Here is an 18,709-nt window from a genome sequence, read left to right as displayed (position 1 = left end):
TGTTGACCTTTTTAAGGCTCCAATTATTATATAATCTCAAATATTCCACTTGAAAATGTTATTGGGTGAAAAGATTGCATATTTTGTGTTTTTTCCATAAAAAAAATGGGTTTTCTTTGACAGAAAGAGCATACGACTTAAATCTTTAAAAACGTTATATTGACAGACCTAATGTTGATCTGTGGATTTAAAACTTGAATAATAATACAAATAATAATACTGAATAATGACACATTTTTTATATATTTTTTTTAACAAAACCCTTTGGGGTCCCTGGGATCAAGCCTGAGTGGAGGCCTAAATGTATATTTTTTATACATATATTGTATTGGTTTTTAAAATGTTTTTTTTTTTTTTAAATGGCCCCCGCTTGCTTTGATTTTTCAGTGTGCGGCCCTCAGTGGAAAAAGTTTGGACACCCCTGCCGTAGACGAACTTTGACTAGCATTTTTGCAGTAGGTCCTTAAGAACAGCACAACGCTCCTGCCATATAGATGATCTTTGACAAGCGTTTTTATTTGCGGTAAAACTAATAATTAAACATAAACATAATAATTTGACAGCCCTAGTTTTTGTTCATGTTGCCTAATTATGTCACCCCCACATCACCGGTGTACTTATAATATGCTGCTTAAAACACCTTAAAATATCGTAGTACACTGTATTGGAAAGTTTCCTTTAGGTCTACTGGCAGTTTATTTACCCATAATTTGTTTTTTAAAAATGCCATTTTGACTGCTAAGGGTGATGAAAGTTATTGAGCACTAAATACAAATAAAAATAAACAATTACTTTCAAATGAGCAATAAATGAATGCAATATTTGACTGCTTTATGATAACAAACACAGTTGTGGCCATGTTGTTAATAAAGCTGAAATTGATTTTGATGTTCAGTGAGCTCCTAATGCACTGTGGAAATTGCTTTCCTTTTTTGCTAATTCATGACTGCTCTTCTTTTTTTTTTCATCTGCCTCCTCATTCTCTTCTCATCATTACTTCTATTTGTTACCTGAGTGCTTCCTTTATAGAGTCCTCTCACAGTGCATGGAGTCTGTTTAATATTGTTGTCACGATGCATTAAGTGAAGAGAGTGTAAGATGATAATTTAAATTGTTAAGATTTATTTTTTTAATAATTATAAGAATTTTACTTATATGATAATTAAGGTTTTCATGATTTGCATTCACTTGCAGCTGGTCAAGCTGTAGTTTTTATGGTATTGTGTAGGAAGCAATAATATGATACAACAATACATGCTCTAACTGTAGCGGGGCGTTTATTTACATAATGTCTACTGACAAATGTGTTTTTACTAGAAATGGCAACAGCGGAGGATTTTAGCATGCATGTGCATGTACGAGCCAGTCTGCCCCACAACAAGAGGAATGAGCAAAAACAAGGAGCTTATTGACTACAACTTTTGAACACATGTGTCAAACTCAAGGCCCGGGGGCCAAATCTGGCCCGTCACTTTTTTTTATGCGGCCCGTGAAAGGTTAGAAATAATATGCGTTAATAAAATGCTTAATCTTTTCTTACTAAATATATTTGTTCTTTCCTTTTTTACATCAAAAACCATGTACTGCATGCAATTTCATATATTTTCATATCAAAATCAAAATAGTATATTATCATGTATTCCAAAAATATTTTTGTTGAATAAAGATAAATAGTTTACTTAAATATCTGCTTGATTTATGATTTCAAAACAATCTATCAATCAAATTGTAGACTGTAAAATTGACAATATATTTTACGGTTAAATCCCGCCAACTGAGTTTTGGTTTTTTTTACCGTAAAATCAACTTTGATACTGTTTTATCCATATGCAGTAAGACAGTAAAACATTAAAAGACAAACAAAAAAACATTAAAACAAGATTTTATGGTAAAACAAAAAAAAAAAAACTGGCAGCTCTGTTGCTTGAATTTTACCGCTATGAATGAACAACATCTGGAGTTATGTACCTAACAAAAAAAGGTGAAATAACCGAAAACATGTTTTATATTATATTTTCTTCAAAATAGCCACCCTTTGCTCTCTTTACTGTTTTGCACACTCTTGGCATTCTCTCGATGAACTTCAAGAGGTAGTCACCTGAAATGGTTTTCACTTCACAGGTGTCATAGTTTTGATGCCTTCAGTGACAATCTACAATGTAAATAGTCATAAAAATAAATAAATTGCATTGAAATGAGAAGATGTGTCCAAACTGTACTGTATATATATATATATATATATATATATATATATATATATATATATATATATATATATATATATATATATATATATATATATATATATATATATATATATATAATTTTCCAAAATTAGAATCGGCAAGAGAACCGATAGAGAACCGAATTATTAAGCAGACTCGAAAGTGGAATTGGAACCGCAAAAACCTTATCAATTCCCATCCCTATATGTAAATAAATATTTACAGAATCATTCTGTGTAAATAACTCATTTTGCAACGTACTTACAGTCGTGGTCAAAAGTTTACATACACTTGTACAGAACATAATGTCATGGCTGTCTTGAGTTTCCAATAATTTCTACAACTCTTATTTTTTTGTGATAGAGTGATTGGAGCACATACTTGTTGGTCACAAAAAAAAATCGTGAAGTTTGGTTATTTTATGAATTTATTATGAGTCTATTAAAAATGTGACCAAATCTGCTGGGTCAAAAGTATACATACAGCAATGTTAATATTTGGTTACATGTCCCTTGGCAAGTTTCACTGCAATAAGGCACTTTTGGTAGCCATCCACAAGCTTCTGGGGGCGGTATAGCTTGGTTGCCAGCAACTTGAGGGTTCCAGGTTCGATCCCCGCTTCTGCCATCCTAGTCACTGCCGTTGTGTCCTTGGGCAAGACGCTTTACCCACTCGCTCCCAGTGCCACCCACACTGGTTTAAATGTAACTTAGATCTCGGGTTTCAATATGTAAAAGTGCTTTGAGTCACTAGAGAAAAGCGCTATATACATATAATTCACAATCCACTTCTGGCAACATGTGGACAATGCTGAAGAAGTCTGTGTCAGAAAACCAACAAATGTAGCTGAACCGCACCAATTTTGTCAAGAGGAGTGGTGTTGTGTACCGGGCAAAGGGAAGGAGGCGGCCCTAAGGCAGAACTGCGGTTTACCAGGTTTATTGAAACTCTTGATGAGTGTGTGGGGTGTGTATGCTACCACAAGTAAATGAGTGCGGACGATGTGTATAATTAACAATGTAACTTTTACCAGGGGTTGTTGTCGGTTGCGTGTTGTGTGAATCGTTCGCCGAATCCAAGGGGCATGGCGAAGAGGCAGTCAGCAGGGAGGCAAGCAGGGAGAGAGGCAACGATGTCCGTGTCCAAGCAGGGGCGGAGGATGGAGGGAGGCAAGACACGATCACAGGCAACAGGGAAAACACTGTGGAAGACACAAGGGACATCAAACACGGGAACGAGGAAGAGCCCAAAGAAGGCGAGCAAGGAACGAGGGAGGGGTGCCAGACGTGATGCTTACTGTGAAAGATAGGCTACGTTCTGGCAAAGGTTTCTTGGGTCCGCTCGCTTTCATGCCGCTCCCTCACATCAGGTCCAGGTGTGCTGATTTACAATTGTCTGCAGCTTTGTCGCTGCGTGGGCGTGCTGCCAGAGGAGGAACTGGGAGACTCAGCTGCTGGAGAAAAGCGGGTTCGAGTCTGCGCTGTGACAAGTGGTCTAAAATTCAACCAGAAGCTTGTGGATGGCTACCAAAAGCGCCTTACTGCAGTGAAACTTGCCAAGGGACATGTAACCAAATATTAACTTTGCTGTATGTATACTTTTGACCCAGCAGATTTGGAGATTTTCAGTAGACCCATAATAAATTGTGAATGAATGTTTTTTTTGTGACCAACAAGTATGTGCTCCAATCACACTATCACAAAATAAGAGTTGTAGAAATGATTGGAAACTCAAGACAGCCATGACATTATGTTCTTTACAAGTGTATGTAAACTTTTGACCACAACTATATCTGTGACTTATATACATTTTTATTTGTTGTCTACAAATTAGTGGGTGTGACTTATATACAGGTGTGCTCTATAGTCCAGAATATACAGTTTATTTTTTTCAGGAGATGCTTTTAATAAACTAGAACAGTGGTTCTTAACCTGGTTGGCGGTACCGAACCCCACCAGTTTCATATGCGCATTCCCCGAACCCTTCTTTAGTGAAAAATAAAATGTTTTTTTTTTCAAATTCTAGACAAAGTTATATGTTTTTGGTAACACTTTAGTATGGAGAACATATGCTAAGTAACAAAGACTTAATTTAGAGTTATTTGGTTAGGGTTAGTGTTAGAGCAGGCCTGGGCAATTGTTTTGACTCGGGGGCCACATTTAGAGAAAAAAATGTGTCTGGGGGCCGGTATATCTATTTTTAGGAACACTAATATAAAACCTCACAATAATGTCTGATTGAATGCTAAAAACGTTATGACAGACCGCCTCAAAAAACGTAATGGAATTTTCCATTTTTCTATGAACGATAAAACACGGAATATTGACAAAATATGAACGTCACACCCCCTTTCGATCAAAATATTTTACAATCATGTGAAACGCAACAAAAATGCAACAAACAGTGAAATATGAACGCCAAAGGGTACAAAATAAACCCACCTACAATCTGATATATTTGATATTTGCTGAATTTCCCCCAGGGATCAATAAAGTACTTTATATTCTATTCTATTCTATATATCACTAAGCTTTAGAACTTTTATTGTGAAAATATCCTTCCGCGTCTGTGGAAATGCTTCCCGCCCACACTGCCTGGTGCCTCATCTGAGCTGCTGTGACGTAGATTAACATAGTAACTAATTAGATTACCATAGTAACTAATTAGATGACCATAGTAACTAGTATATCATCCATAAGCACAGATTCCAACCATTGAAATACTTTGTATAGTTGAAGACTTACAGTCATTAGAAAACATCACTGCACATCATAATGGCAGCTACACTTTCCATCTTAAAGATCTAAAAAAAATATTTGGGAATGTCCGGCGGGCCAGATTGAAATGCTCAACGGGCCGCATGTGGCCCCCGGGCCTTAATTTGCCCAGGCTTGTGTTAGAGGGTTAGGGCCAGGGTTAGAGGGTTATTGGTTATAATAAAAGGCCATTAATAAGTACTTAATAATGACTAGTTAAGAGCCAATATGTTACTAATTTGCATGTTAATAAGCAACTAATTAATGGTGAATATGTTCCCCATGCTTAAGTGTTACCATGTTTTTTTTTACTGGTGCATAAAATGAACCGTGCATTGCATGAACATCACCTTGTTCAAAGAACAAAACCAACACAGTGCATAAACTCACAACAAAATACACACCTGCAAATCAGTCTGACTTCTGTTGTTGCCGTATCCGTAATACGCCGATAGGGAGAAGTTTTTATTTACACGATGAGTGGGGTGTGTTTTGACCTCCGCCGAACCCCTGAGCCCGACTCACCGAACCCCTAGGGTTGGATCGAACCCAGGTTAAGAACCACTGAACTAGAGTTAATACACAATGAACATATTTCCTTAGGATCATTTTATCCTAAAAAAAAAGGAAACATCATCAAGTGATTCTCATGGGATTTTTTTCCCCCCTTTTTCATCTTTTCCAGCAACCGGTGGCGTGTTCGGTCCTCAAGGAGAATCGGGGTCGGAGCCGGAAGACGACAGCCAAATGAAGTTTTACACCGAGCAGCACAGAGGACGGCGGCGCAGCAAAGGTGAGACGGAAGACACCTTTTACGCCGAGACGCAAAGGGGAGGGAATTTCAAGACAAACACACGTAAAGCTCTTAAGCCTGAACACACATCCGCTGTCGGCAAGCAAACACTGAAGTGTGTTGGCTTTTGCGGACATAAAGTAAATGTTTGCTGGCGTGAGTGCACATGCTTTTGTCTACTCAGTAGGCTTTTATAGTAATTGAGAGACCCCTTCACAAGCCGGGTGACACCCACCCACACCCCTGGAGGATTAGCTGAACCGGCACTCACACTTGCAGACACAACACTTTCAGGTCTTTTTCAGACTGGTGGAAACATGATTCAATAAAGGTCATTTAGCGTCCTTCATCCTGTTTTTTTTTTTTTTTTTAACGTTCAGCAGAAAAATCACACTTTTCCCAAATGTTCGTGTTAGAGATATTTCCTCCTTAAGTGGAATGGGATGCGTCGGAAGTCACTCTTTGGACACTATGTCTACCATGTTGCTGTGGTAACGCCTGCTCTCATACACACACATTACATACCATGACGTCAGAACAGTGCCAAAATTCTTAAAGGCCTACTGAAACCCACTACTACCGACCACAGTCTGATAGTTTATATATCAATGATGAAATCTTAACATTGCAACACATGCCAATACGGCCGGGTTAACTTATAAAGTGCAATTTTAAATTTCCCGCTAAACTTCCGGTTGAAAACGTCTATGTATGATGACGTATGCGCGTGATGTCAATCGTTGAAACGGAAGTATTCGGCCCCATTGAATCCAATACAAAAAAGCTCTGTTTTCATCTCAAAGTTCCACAGTATTCTGGACATTTGTGTTGGTGAATATTTTCCAATTTGTTTAATGAACAATGAAGTGTCATCTCTGTTCATGTTTTTGTTTTGGCCATGTGTTTGTTTTTTGGACTCTTTTTAGTTCCTGGTTGCACTTCCTTGTTTGGTTTGGTTTCCATGGTCACCCATTAGTTTTCACCTGTCTTGTCACGCACCTGTTTCACGTTTCGAGTCACGCACCTGTTTTCACTGATCACGTCACTATTTAAATCGGTCTGTTTCTGTTGTTCGTCCTGGCGTCCGCACACATTCACACTCCTGCCACTCTGATGATCCATGCTGCTCTTTTTCATGTTTTTTCTCATGCCAAGTAAGTTTTGTTTATTAAGACCACAGTTAGTGTTTTTGTTTCTTTGTTCATAGTTTGTGTGCCCACGTGCATGTCTTTTGTTTCTTAGTCAAGTTTGTATTTCCGCCTTTGTGCACGCCATTTGTTTGCTTCCTTTTTTTAGTTTATTAGTGTTAAAAATAAATCATGTATTTAAATTCACGTCTTGCACGCGCCAATTTTCCATTGCCTTCTGGAGAAACACAACCCGAGAACCTAGTTTGGACAGTAGGACGCCAGCAGAAGAGTTTCTCCGCAAGAAAATTGGACAATTTTGACGAGGCAGCGTGGGAGGTCCTCCGCGCGATGGAGGAAGAGACGCTGCGTTATTCCTCCGGGAAGCGCAGAGACCTGATGTGGGGGCCAGATGGAAATCTGGTGCCATTGAGCTCCAGTTGGTCCGAGGACGGCGCTGCGTCACCGCCGCTCCAGACCAAGGTCATCAGAGAAGGCGAGCGGACAGCATGCGGCGCTGCTGCAGGCTCCTCCCACTCCGGGCGGTAGCAGGTTGCTGCCAGATCCGCAGCTCCAAAATGACATCACAGACCAGGATTTTTTTTTTTGAACGCTTTTTCTTTTGATCACCCGCCCCCAGCAAAAGACTTTAAGTCCAAGATAGAGCATTATCAGGACATGTTTTTACAAATTAGAGCATATCAGTCACAGTCCCCCAGTTTTCATGCCCCGCCCCCCAGGACTCAAGCCACGCCCAAGTCACACACTTTTTTTTTCTTCACCCACTCGATTCAAGGAAGAAGAAATACTTTTTGGACAGTTTGGAGAGGAAGATTCTGCCCCCCTCCTGACCTTCCTCCACCCACCCCAAAAGACGGTTCCAGACCGCAGGGAGCGCGTCTGGGATCCGCTCCTTGAGGGAGGGGCTAGGGCTGGGGAATGTTCAGGTGGGGTCGTTCTTCGGTCTGCCAAGCCACAGCCTCCAGCTCGGCCACCACCACCTGAATTTCGTCACGCCAAGCCACAGCCACCAGCACGGCCGCCACCACCAGTCTTTCGACCTACCAAGCCACAGCCTCCAGCTAGGCCACCTCCACTTGCTCCACGCCCTGCTCCAAGGCTATCACCATGCCAAGCTCCACCATGCAAAGCGCCACCAGTCACAGCTTCACGCCAAGCGCCACCAGTCGCAGCTTCACGCCAAGCGCCACCAGTCGCAGCTCCACGCCAAGCGCCACCAGTCGCAGCTCCACGCCGCCAAGTGCCGCCAGTAGTAGCACCACGCCAAGCTCCGTTACCTGCTCCCCGACGCCAAGCTCCGTTACCTGCTCCACGACGCCAAGTGCCGCCAGTCACAGCTTCACGACGCCAAGTGCCGCCAGTCGCAGCTTCACGTCGCCAAGTGCCGCCAGTCGCAGCTCCACGTCGCCAAGTGCCGCCAGTCGCAGCTCCACGACGCCAAGTGCCGCCAGTCGCAGCTCCACGACGCCAAGTGCCGCCAGTCGCAGCTCCACGACGCGACCCCTCAAGCCAAGACCAAGATCCCCCAAGTCCAAGCCAAGACCAAGATCCCCCAAGTCCAAGCCAAGACCAAGATCCCCCAAGTCCAAGCCAAGACCAAGATCCCCCAAGTCCAAGCCAAGACCAAGACTCCCCAAGTCCAAGCCAAGACCAAGACCCCCCACGCCAAGACCAAGTCCAAGACCAACCATGCCAAGACCAAGACCAAGTCCAAGATCACCCTCGCCAGGACCAGGACCAAGACCCTCGCCAAGACCCTCCAAGCAGCCAAGACCAAGCTTCGCCGCCCGAAGTGCCACGTCAAGCTTCGCCGCCTGCTTCGTCTGCTGCACCCGCACCTGCGTCATCTGCGGCTTCAACGCCTGCAATGACGACGACGCGCCTGCCTCCTCGCCTGCCACGGTTGTGGCCACTACCTGGTCGTCCGCCACGCCAAGTGCGCCCACCTCTTTGTCGGCCACGCATGTGGCCCTTCCCGGGTCGCCCACCTCGCCTGTGGTGGCGGCGTTCCACTCGCCGCCGCCACATGACTATGCCTCGGTGGATTTGGGGCCACTTGGCCTGGCGACCCACCGTCATGTCCCCCTCCCGCCCTCCCATGACTCTTGATTCTGTTTTGTGTTTTGTTTTTTGGACATCTGGGATCTGTCCGTAAGGGGGGGGTTCTGTCATGTCTGTTCATGTTTTTGTTTTGGCCATGTGTTTGTTTTTTGGACTCTTTTTAGTTCCTGGTTGCACTTCCTTGTTTGGTTTGGTTTCCATGGTCACCCATTAGTTTTCACCTGTCTTGTCACGCACCTGTTTCACGTTTTGAGTCACGCACCTGTTTTCACTGATCACGTCACTATTTAAATCTGTCTGTTTCTGTTGTTCGTCCTGGCGTCCTCACACATTCACACTCCTGCCACTCTGATGATCCATGCTGCTCTTTTTCATGTTTTTTCTCATGCCAAGTAAGTTTTGTTTATTAAGACCACAGTTAGTGTTTTTGTTTCTTTGTTCATAGTTTTTGTGCCCACGTGCATGTCTTTTGTTTCTTAGTCAAGTTTGTATTTCCGCCTTTGTGCGCGCCATTTGTTTGCTTCCTTTTTTTAGTTTATTAGTGTTAAAAATAAATCATGTTTTTAAATTCACGTCTTGCACGCGCCAATTTTCCATTGCCTTCTGGAGAAACACAACCCGAGAACCTAGACCTGACATGAAGACTGCAAAGAAGAAAGTTGTAGGTGGGATCGGTGTATTAGCGGCGTACTACAGCAACACAACCAGGAGGACTTTGAGATGGATAGCAGACGCGCTAGCCGCCGACCTCACCTTGACTTCCTCCGTCTCCGGGCCGCCGACCGCATCAATGATTGGGTGAAGTCTTTCGTCGCTCCGTCGATCGCTGGAACGCAGGTGAGCACGGGTGTTGATGAGCAGATGAGGGCTGGCTGGCGTAGGTGGATAGCTAATGTTTTTTAGCATAGCTCTGTGAGGTCTTGTTGCTAAGTTAGCTTCAATGGCGTCGTTAGCAACAGCATTGTTAAGCTTCGCCAGCCTGGAAAGCATTAACCGTGTATTTACATGTCCATGGTTTAATAGTATTGTTGATTTTCTGTCTGTCCTTCCAGTCAGGGGTTTATTTATTTTGTTTCTATCTGCATTTAAGCACGATGCTATCACGTTAGCTCCGTAGCTAAAGAGCTTCACCGATGTATTGTCGTGGGGATAAAAGTCACTGTGAATGTCCATTTCCCGTTCTCCACTCTCATTTTCAAGAGGATATAGTATCCGAGGTGGTTTAAAATACAAATCCGTGATCCACAATAGAAAAAGGAGAGAGTGTGGAATCCAATGAACCCCTGTACCTAAGTTACGGTCAGAGCGAAAAAAGATACGTCCTGCACTGCACGCTAGTCCTTCACTCTCACGTTCCTCATCCACAAATCTTTCATCCTCGCTCAAATTAATGGGGTAATCATCGCTTTCTCGGTCCAAATCGCTCTTGCTGCATTGAAAACAATGGGGAAATGTGAGGAGCCCTTCCTCCTGTGACGTCACGCTACTTCCGGTAGGGGCAAGGCTTTTTTTTAATCAGAGACCAAAAGTTGCGAACTTTATCGTCGTTGTTCTATACTAAATCCTTTCAGCAAAAATATGGCAATATTGCGAAATGATCAAGTATGACACATAGAACGTATCTGCTATCCCCGTTTAATTAAAAAAAAATCATTTCAGTAGGCCTTTAAGTGTGAAGAAACTCACTCAATTTACGCATTGTATGCAACGACATTCCAACCTTTTGGACCTTAAGGGCGGCCATTGAAAACAAGCACCAGCAACGCTTCTCTTTTCTGATTGGTCACTGTGGAGGTCTTGCTCCTCAGGGTTCTTCGGACCACCAATTGCCGACATGCCAGGCTTTTCCAGGTTGACAACACTGTTTTATTCTTCAATAAAAGTGCAAAGTCCTTTCTCTCAAGTGAGGACACAAATGGTTTCTCCGCTCTCACTCTCGCTCGTGCTCCGACTCGTGTTCCACCATCAACCACCTCACCTCTTTCGTCCCGGCTGCTCCATTAACCGAGCGACAGGTGATCAGACAAACACTCACAGCTGGGTCATCTACGCACCTGTCGCTGATCTCGAAGCCGGTCCTGGCACACCCCGCTTCGCTGCAGGTCCGCAGGCCACACCCCCCCCACATTCACTTTAAACGCCTATTGTCTACTTGTCAGAACCAAAAATTTACAATTTATATACAGTCGTGGTCAAAAGTTTGCATACACGTGTAAAGAACATAATGTTATGGCTGTCTTGAGTTTCCAATAATTTCTACAACTCTTATTTTTTTGTGATAGAGTGATTGGAGCACATACTTGTTGGTCACAAAAAACATTCATGGAGTTTGGTTCTTTTATGAATTTATTATGGGTCTACTGAAAATGTGAGCAAATCTGCTGGGTCAAAAGTATACATACAGCAATGTTAATATTTGGTTACATGTCCGTTGGCAAGTTTCACTGCAATAAGGCGCTTTTGGTAGCCATCCACAAGCTTTTAGTTAAAATTTTTGACCACTCCTCTTGACAAAATTGGTGCAGTTCAGCTAATTTTGTTGGTTTTCTGACATGGATTTGTTTCTTCAGCATTGTCCACACGTTTAAGTCCGGACTTTGGGAAGGCCATTCTAAAACCTTCATTCTAGCCTGATTTAGCCCTTCCTTGACCACTTTTGACGTGTGTTTGGGGTCATTGTCCTGTTGGAACACCCAACTGCGCCCAAGACCCAACCTCCGGGCTGATGATTTTAGGTTGTCCTGAAGAATTTGGAGGTAATCCTCCTTTTTCATTGTCCCATTTAAAGCACAAGTTCCATTGGCAGCAAAACAGGCCCAGAGCATAATACTACCACCACCATGCTTGATGGTAGGAATGGTGATCCTGGGATTAAAGACCTCACTGTTTCTCGTCCAAACATATTGCTGGGTATTGTGGCCAAACAGCTACATTTTTATTTCATCTGACCACAGAACTTTCCTCCAGAAGGTCTTATCTCTGTCCATGTGATGTCAATGAAACAAAAATTGAGAAAGTATGTACTCCAATCACTCTATCACAAAACAATAAGAGTTGTAAAAATTATTGGAAACTCAAGACAGCCATGACATTATGTTCTTTACAAGTGTATGTAAACTTTTGACCGCGACTGTATATCCCATCGCTTTGATCCCTGCAAGTTATAACACAGTGCGGCTTATTTATGGATTTTTCTTCACTAACAACCCTCATGTTTTGTATCCAGCAAATAGTTTTCATAGAACACCGACAGAGACACTGACAATGTATGTTATTGTTTCTGCTATGGCGCCATCTTCTGGACGAGTTTGTCCACTACAAATGCTGCAGGTTGATAATGTACTTCCCGTTTCCTGCCATCGCGTTCCTACTCGTATGGATTCTTCATTGATCACTCCAAGCAACGTTTGCAAGTTTTACAATATACCTAAAACAATTTGTACTTACGAAACTGTCTCATGTGTGATGTCTGTAGGAGTGCTTTCATGCATATTTGCACGTGCTATCGTAATGTAATCAAGCTGGTGTCCTTGGTATTAGTGAATATGCTAACATGTTTACAAATGTCTGTGTTAGTATTATTAACTTACAATTATTTTACATTCTTTTTGTATCGTTTCAGTTTCATAAATTCACCAAAACATCCCCCTAGAGTTATTGAGTATGTTTAGCTGGTTAGAAAGCTGGTTTCTGCAGCTAGTGGGTACATGCCGATGACTTCTGTTTTATTTGATTAGCCCTTTTACTGCCAAAATCTTCTATATATGCGGCTAATTTATTTAAACTATGTATTTAATCTAAAATTTGGTGGGTGCAGCCTAAATACCAGAAACTGTAAATCCTCACACAAATCCTCCCGCCACGATGAGCCGCCTTACTCTGACGAGAAATGGCGCCAACTTGAAAACAGTAGTTGTTTACCGTGATCAGTCTAAAAACGCAGTTTGAAAAAAAAAATCATGATTTTACTCAAGAGAAAAGCAACAATGCAAAAATATAATACATTTTAAAATTAATTTGGTTCATGAACACATCTCCTTCGTGACCGGCACATGTACGTCTATGCGAGTGTCATAACCTTTCGGAAACTTCCGGCAAGCAGACAGAAGCTGTCTTTGTTGCACCAAGCCAAAGGCTTGGAAAATTCCGCTGTGTATGATGGGAAGTGACAGGAGGGGTTATATATTGTCATCCAAGACCTGCCCAAGCTCGATCCAGGACCAGCCCAAGCCAGAGGCATCTTTTTTTCTTTTGTGTTAATGTGACCAAAAACAATGGCTGTTTACATACCCCCAATTCCTTTGGAAACAGCTGTTGTTATGTAAACAGGGAATATCCAAATAAAAGAGGAGACGTGAACCTTTTTTCGTTAGAGCGTGGGTGACACTGTAAGCGGTTACGGGTCGACACGTTTCTCCTCAATTGAGCAAAATTGAATCCTGTCTCTGTTTATTTCCTTGCTTCTTGTCTGTTTTAAAAGATGTCATCGATGTTTGAACCTGACAGTATGTCGTTACTTAGTCCATGTGTAGAAAATATTATTCAACTTTAATTCTGGTCTCATTGTTTTATTCAGACAGTCGCTAGAACAAAATAACCTGGGAAGGTTTCACCCTTTAAAAGAAAACAAGCCTTAACAGCCTGTTTTTGTTTTATTTAGAAAAGAAGCACAAGAGGGTATTTGCTCGATGCTTTCGTCCAGAAGGCTTATATTCCTTGATAAAATACCAGGAGGTGGAGGTTAAATGGTTCATTTCTCGGGGAATGGGAGGCTTGGCGGAGCCAAAGAGCAACTTAAACAACCAATTTATAATGCTGACAGGTAAAATAATATCGTATAACATCTGGAAACCTCGAGGTGGTTTTGTTTTATAGGCTGGATTTGACCTATTTGTGACTCTTTTGTACGGAAAAAAACAAACATTATTGAGTAAACATAATTTATTGTAGTACTTTTGCTTTTTTAACCCAGCAGGCACAAGACATTGTTACAACATTGATTATACATACCGGGTTTTTCAGACTATAAGGCGCACTTTTAAAATCCTTTCATTTTCTCAAAACTTGACAGTGCGCCTTATAACCCGGTGCGCCTAATGTACGGAGTAATTTTGGTTGTGCTTACCGACTTTGAAGCTATTTTATTTGATACATGGTGAAATGATAAATGTGACCAGTAGATGGCAGTCACACATAAGGAAAACATGTAGAATGCAATATGATGGCAGTCACACATAAGAGATACGTGTAGACTGCAATATGATGACAGTCACACATAAGAGATATGTGGAGACTGCAATATGACTAAAGTAAACAATACCAATTTTGTATATGTTGCATTAAAAATACAGAACCTTACACACAACGCTCAAAAAACAATCAGAATGTTCTAGTACGACTTTGGTACGCTATGAAGCCGCACCGCTTGATGGATTGTACTGTGCTTCGACATACACATATTATTATGGTGTGTGTATAAGGTAAGACATATTGTCCGGCGTTTTGTTTCGCAATATTATGCAAAAGCAACTTTTCTTACCTTCTGGTACCTGCTGATCTGTATTTGGGATCTGCATAAGTCCTGAAAATGTGTGCGTTTGCCTTTGTAGTCCGTACTGATAGGCTTCTTATTTTTCTCTATCTTCTTGTTATGGGACATTCATCCTCCGCTGTTGCCATTTCTAATATAAAGTAGTGTAAAGTCCGTACTCATACATGTCAGTAAACTCGCCATGAAAGCGCTAAAACATACCGGTACGGTGAGTTGTATTATTTACACAAGGAACTTTAGTTATTAGAGAGTTCCTGTCGCACATTCTTTTCATATCGAGATGCTGCTCCGTTGTTGATTTAAGTAAAGTCTGAATGTCGTTAAAACAGTTAGCTCCATCTTTTGACACTTCTTCCACCCCCGTCCTTGCACGCTACACCGCTACAACAAAGATGACGGGGAGAAGACGCTGCCGAAGGTGAGACACTTAAAGAAGACCGCCCACAAAACGGTCCATCCTGAAGCGACTGTCAGAAAGCGGTTTGAAGATGATCGGTAAAACATAATCTATGCAACATTTTGACCAAATAACCACCATTACATGTTATGTAGACCACAAGGAAGTGTTTTACATTTAGACTATAATATGACTCCTTTAATGCGCCCTATAATCTGGTGCACCTTTTGTATGGAAATAAACCTGACTAGACCCGCTCACCGGCAGTGCGCCTTATAATCCGGTGCACCTTATGGTCAGGAAAATTTGGTACATGTCCCTTAAAACTGACTTTGTAGTTGTATTTGTAAATTGAGACAACATTGATGTCTAACGTTGGATCCACGTTGTTGGTTGGGAAATTACCAAATTTCAAAGGTCAAATCAACGTCAGAACCCAACATTGATTAAACGTTGTCCACAAGCATGTTGTTTCAACGTTAGGTTTGAGTTGCTCAACGTCAGGACCTAATTTGACAAATTCTCAATGTTGTTTTAATGTCTTGTGCCTGCTGGGAAGGTCAGTGTATTGTTGACGTGTAGCTACATGGCGGTTGTCTGCATGGGTCGGTTTCTCTCAGGTGATCAATAAATGGACACTTGAAAGTAGGGGGTGTCCCAATATAACTGTCTCACATGTATTGGAGTCTTGAATATTGGTCGGTACTGTTATTAATCCAATATGATATCAGCCTGAATCATAGTACAAACTTGTATTGTTTTGTAGTGTGAAATATTACAAGACTTCCATCCAACCATCCATTTTCTACCGCTTATTCCTTTCGGGGTCGCGGGGGGCGCTGGAGCCTATCTCAGCTACAACCGGGCGGAAGGCTGTGTACACCCTGGACAAGTCGCCACCTCATCGCAGTATTACAAGACTTGAACAAGTACAATTAGTGAGCGGTATGAAAACAACTAACACTATGACATATTCATGCATTTGAAGTGGAGTGTTGAAGCTTTTTGGCGACACCTAGTGGTAGAGGTGGGAATCTTTGGGCAACTCACGATTCGATTACGATCCAGGAGCTACGATTCGATAAAAAATCGAGTATCGATGCATCTTTAATTCATGTACATTGATGCAGTTTTACAATTATTTCCGTTTCGCTAAATAAGCATGTATCACTTGCAACTTTTAAAAAACATTTCATTTGTAATAAGAAACAGTTAAATTAATTCCCATCACATTTCTAGCATTAATAGAAATGTGTGCAAAACTGGAACATAAGTGCCTATAACAAAGAAGCTGGTCGGATCTCTCGGTGAGGTGGCTCGCTGCAGTTGGTCAGATTTTATAACAGTCTGCATTACTTTATTTACAACTAATACATCAATTATCGATTATTGACGTTTACTAATCAATTTTATAATTGTGCTTGTCAGAATTGCGATGCATCTAAAGATCGATTATTCCCCCCACCTCTACCGAGTGGTCACAATAATTCATTAAATTAGGTGCATTACAAAGTAAGTTGAATAAAGCGGACACGTTTGTTACTGGATATTTTCTAATATGTTTCTGCTTCAGATACTTTGTATATGAGAGTAATGTGTACCATAAATTTTGGGCTATATGCTGCTACTTTTTTCCTAAACTTTTAACCCTGTGGCTTCTAAGACAGAGCAGCTAATTTATGGATTTTTCTTCGTAATAATAATTTTATAATGAAAAAAAAAACACTCAGAGGATGTTTTATTGTCGTAGTATGGTGCCATCTTTTGGACAAATCCACTCACTACAGGTGCTGCAGTGTCCTTCTATTTATTTGTAGTCCTTTTTTTTTTTCTGTTTTCTTGCCGTTTGTGGATTTTTTACTCATATGGATTCTTAATTTATTGCTCCAAGCAACGTTTGTAAGTTTTACAATATAACTGAAACCGTTTATACTTTCTAAACCGTCCAGTGTGTGATGTCTGTAGGAGTGTTTTAATGCATATTTGTATGTGCTATCGCAATGTAGTCAAGTTAGCGTCGTTAGCATTAGCAAACATGCTAACACATTTACAAGTGTCTATGTTAATATTAACTTACAATCGCATTTTTTTTTTCGTAAATTCACCAAAACATCACTGTGGAGTTATTGAGTCCGTTTAGCTGATTGGAGAGCTAGTTTCTGCAGCTAGTGGGTCCATGATGATGACTTCTGGTTTGTTTGTTTAGCCGTTTTACTGCCGTGTTACAGGCTGGTATCTAAGAACTACAAAGTAAAATACACCATCCAAAAACATTCATTATGCGTAAATACTTCAATGAAGACCACACAGATGTCATTCATCAGTGCATGTTTAAAAAATGTTCAGCAAATAATGAGCAGTGAAAGAGTAATTCAAGGCCATCACTTCTACTCGAGTATTTTCCATTACACTTATCTGTTGTCAGAAAACCTGATCGGCGCAAAATGAGTGAAAGTGGAACCTATTCTTCCTTTACCTCCAGGCCACCCACACAGTCCGCTGAACAAGGTCACCCTGACATTGATCACCATCAGCACCTGTGTCGTCGCCATTGTCTACGCCACGCAGGATTCCTGCCCACTCACTGTCAAGGTCACGCTCCACGTGCCCGAGCACTTTGTTGCAGATGGTGAGTACGACACTTTCATTAGGCAAAAATGCACAGTGGTTGATGGAATACTTCACCTTGGCTACCATTCACTTCCATCTTCAGGGTTCTTTATTTATTTTATTTTTTTCAGCGTTCGCGAGCTGACATTTTCTGCCGTGTTAATTTCCAGCTGTAATCAAATGCAGCTATCCTTTAAGCTGCTACAGGATATGGATTCTTGGCGGGATTGAGTCGGTCGTAGCTAGACTGTTCGGGTTGTCTCACAAGACGTTTTGCCTCTCTTCTGAGCAAGTTTCAACAGTTTATAATCAGATACTAAAAGACAACTGAAGTATGAAATTAAATACTATATTAAATACTATAAAGCTTAGAACGACAATTTGTTAATATATATATATATAATATATATATATATATATATATATATATATATATATATATATATATATATATATATATATATATATATATATATATATATGTATTTTATATCGACATATATGTATATATATACTATATATCAGAGGTGGGACCAAGTCATTGCTTTGCAAGTCACAAGTAAGTCTCAAGTCTTTGCCCTCAAGTCTCGAGTCAAGTCCCGAGTCAAGACAGGCAAGTCCCGAGTCAAGTCCAAAGTCAAGACTGGAAAGTCTCAAGTCAAGTCACAAGTCCTGCATTTTGAATTTCGAGTCCTTTCAAGTCCTTTTGACCACAGACTAATATTTTTACACAGATTGTGTATGCTTTTAAACCGCTGTATTTATTAATTAAAACAAGTGCATTTGAAATAGCAGGAAAGAAAATAGTACTGACATTGCAATTCATAATAGCACTATTAACCAGTAATTTTAATAGTTTAAACAATTTTAAACATTTAACTCATTCCTTTACAGAATAAACACATTTGCAAAAACAAGTGCAACTGTACTTATTTGTACAAAAGTGTTAACATTGTATTTCCATGGCATATTGCATTGTAACTAGTTCCACAGCAGTTTCTATTCTGTTCTTACCTTATCTCATTGATCTCATCTCATACTGTATGTGTGTTGATGTGTGCGTACACATGAAAAACATAACAAATACATGAACATAACAATGAACAGAGTTGTACTTTTTAGATGTCAGGGCCCTATGCAATATGTACACATATTCTTAATATAGTAT

The 18,709-nt window shown here is 41.0% G+C and overlaps 1 protein-coding gene across 3 annotated transcripts in view; it reads left to right on the top strand.

Annotated features, from left to right (window-relative positions):
• The window catches only part of LOC133638425 (astrotactin-2-like), a 910,889-nt gene that overhangs the window by 483,889 nt on the left and 408,291 nt on the right, over window positions 1–18,709 (top strand). For all 3 annotated transcript variants that reach the window (XM_062031014.1, XM_062031015.1, XM_062031013.1), the window contains exons 6-7: window positions 5,667–5,774; window positions 17,414–17,560. In XM_062031014.1, the coding sequence (XP_061886998.1) occupies window positions 5,667–5,774; window positions 17,414–17,560 (255 nt within the window). The remainder of the gene's footprint in view (window positions 1–5,666; window positions 5,775–17,413; window positions 17,561–18,709) is intronic.

Source organism: Entelurus aequoreus, linkage group LG21, assembly GCF_033978785.1.
Source record: "Entelurus aequoreus isolate RoL-2023_Sb linkage group LG21, RoL_Eaeq_v1.1, whole genome shotgun sequence".
Classification (NCBI taxonomy): Eukaryota; Metazoa; Chordata; class Actinopteri; order Syngnathiformes; family Syngnathidae; genus Entelurus; species Entelurus aequoreus.
This window is presented reverse-complemented; position numbering and strand designations above follow the sequence as displayed.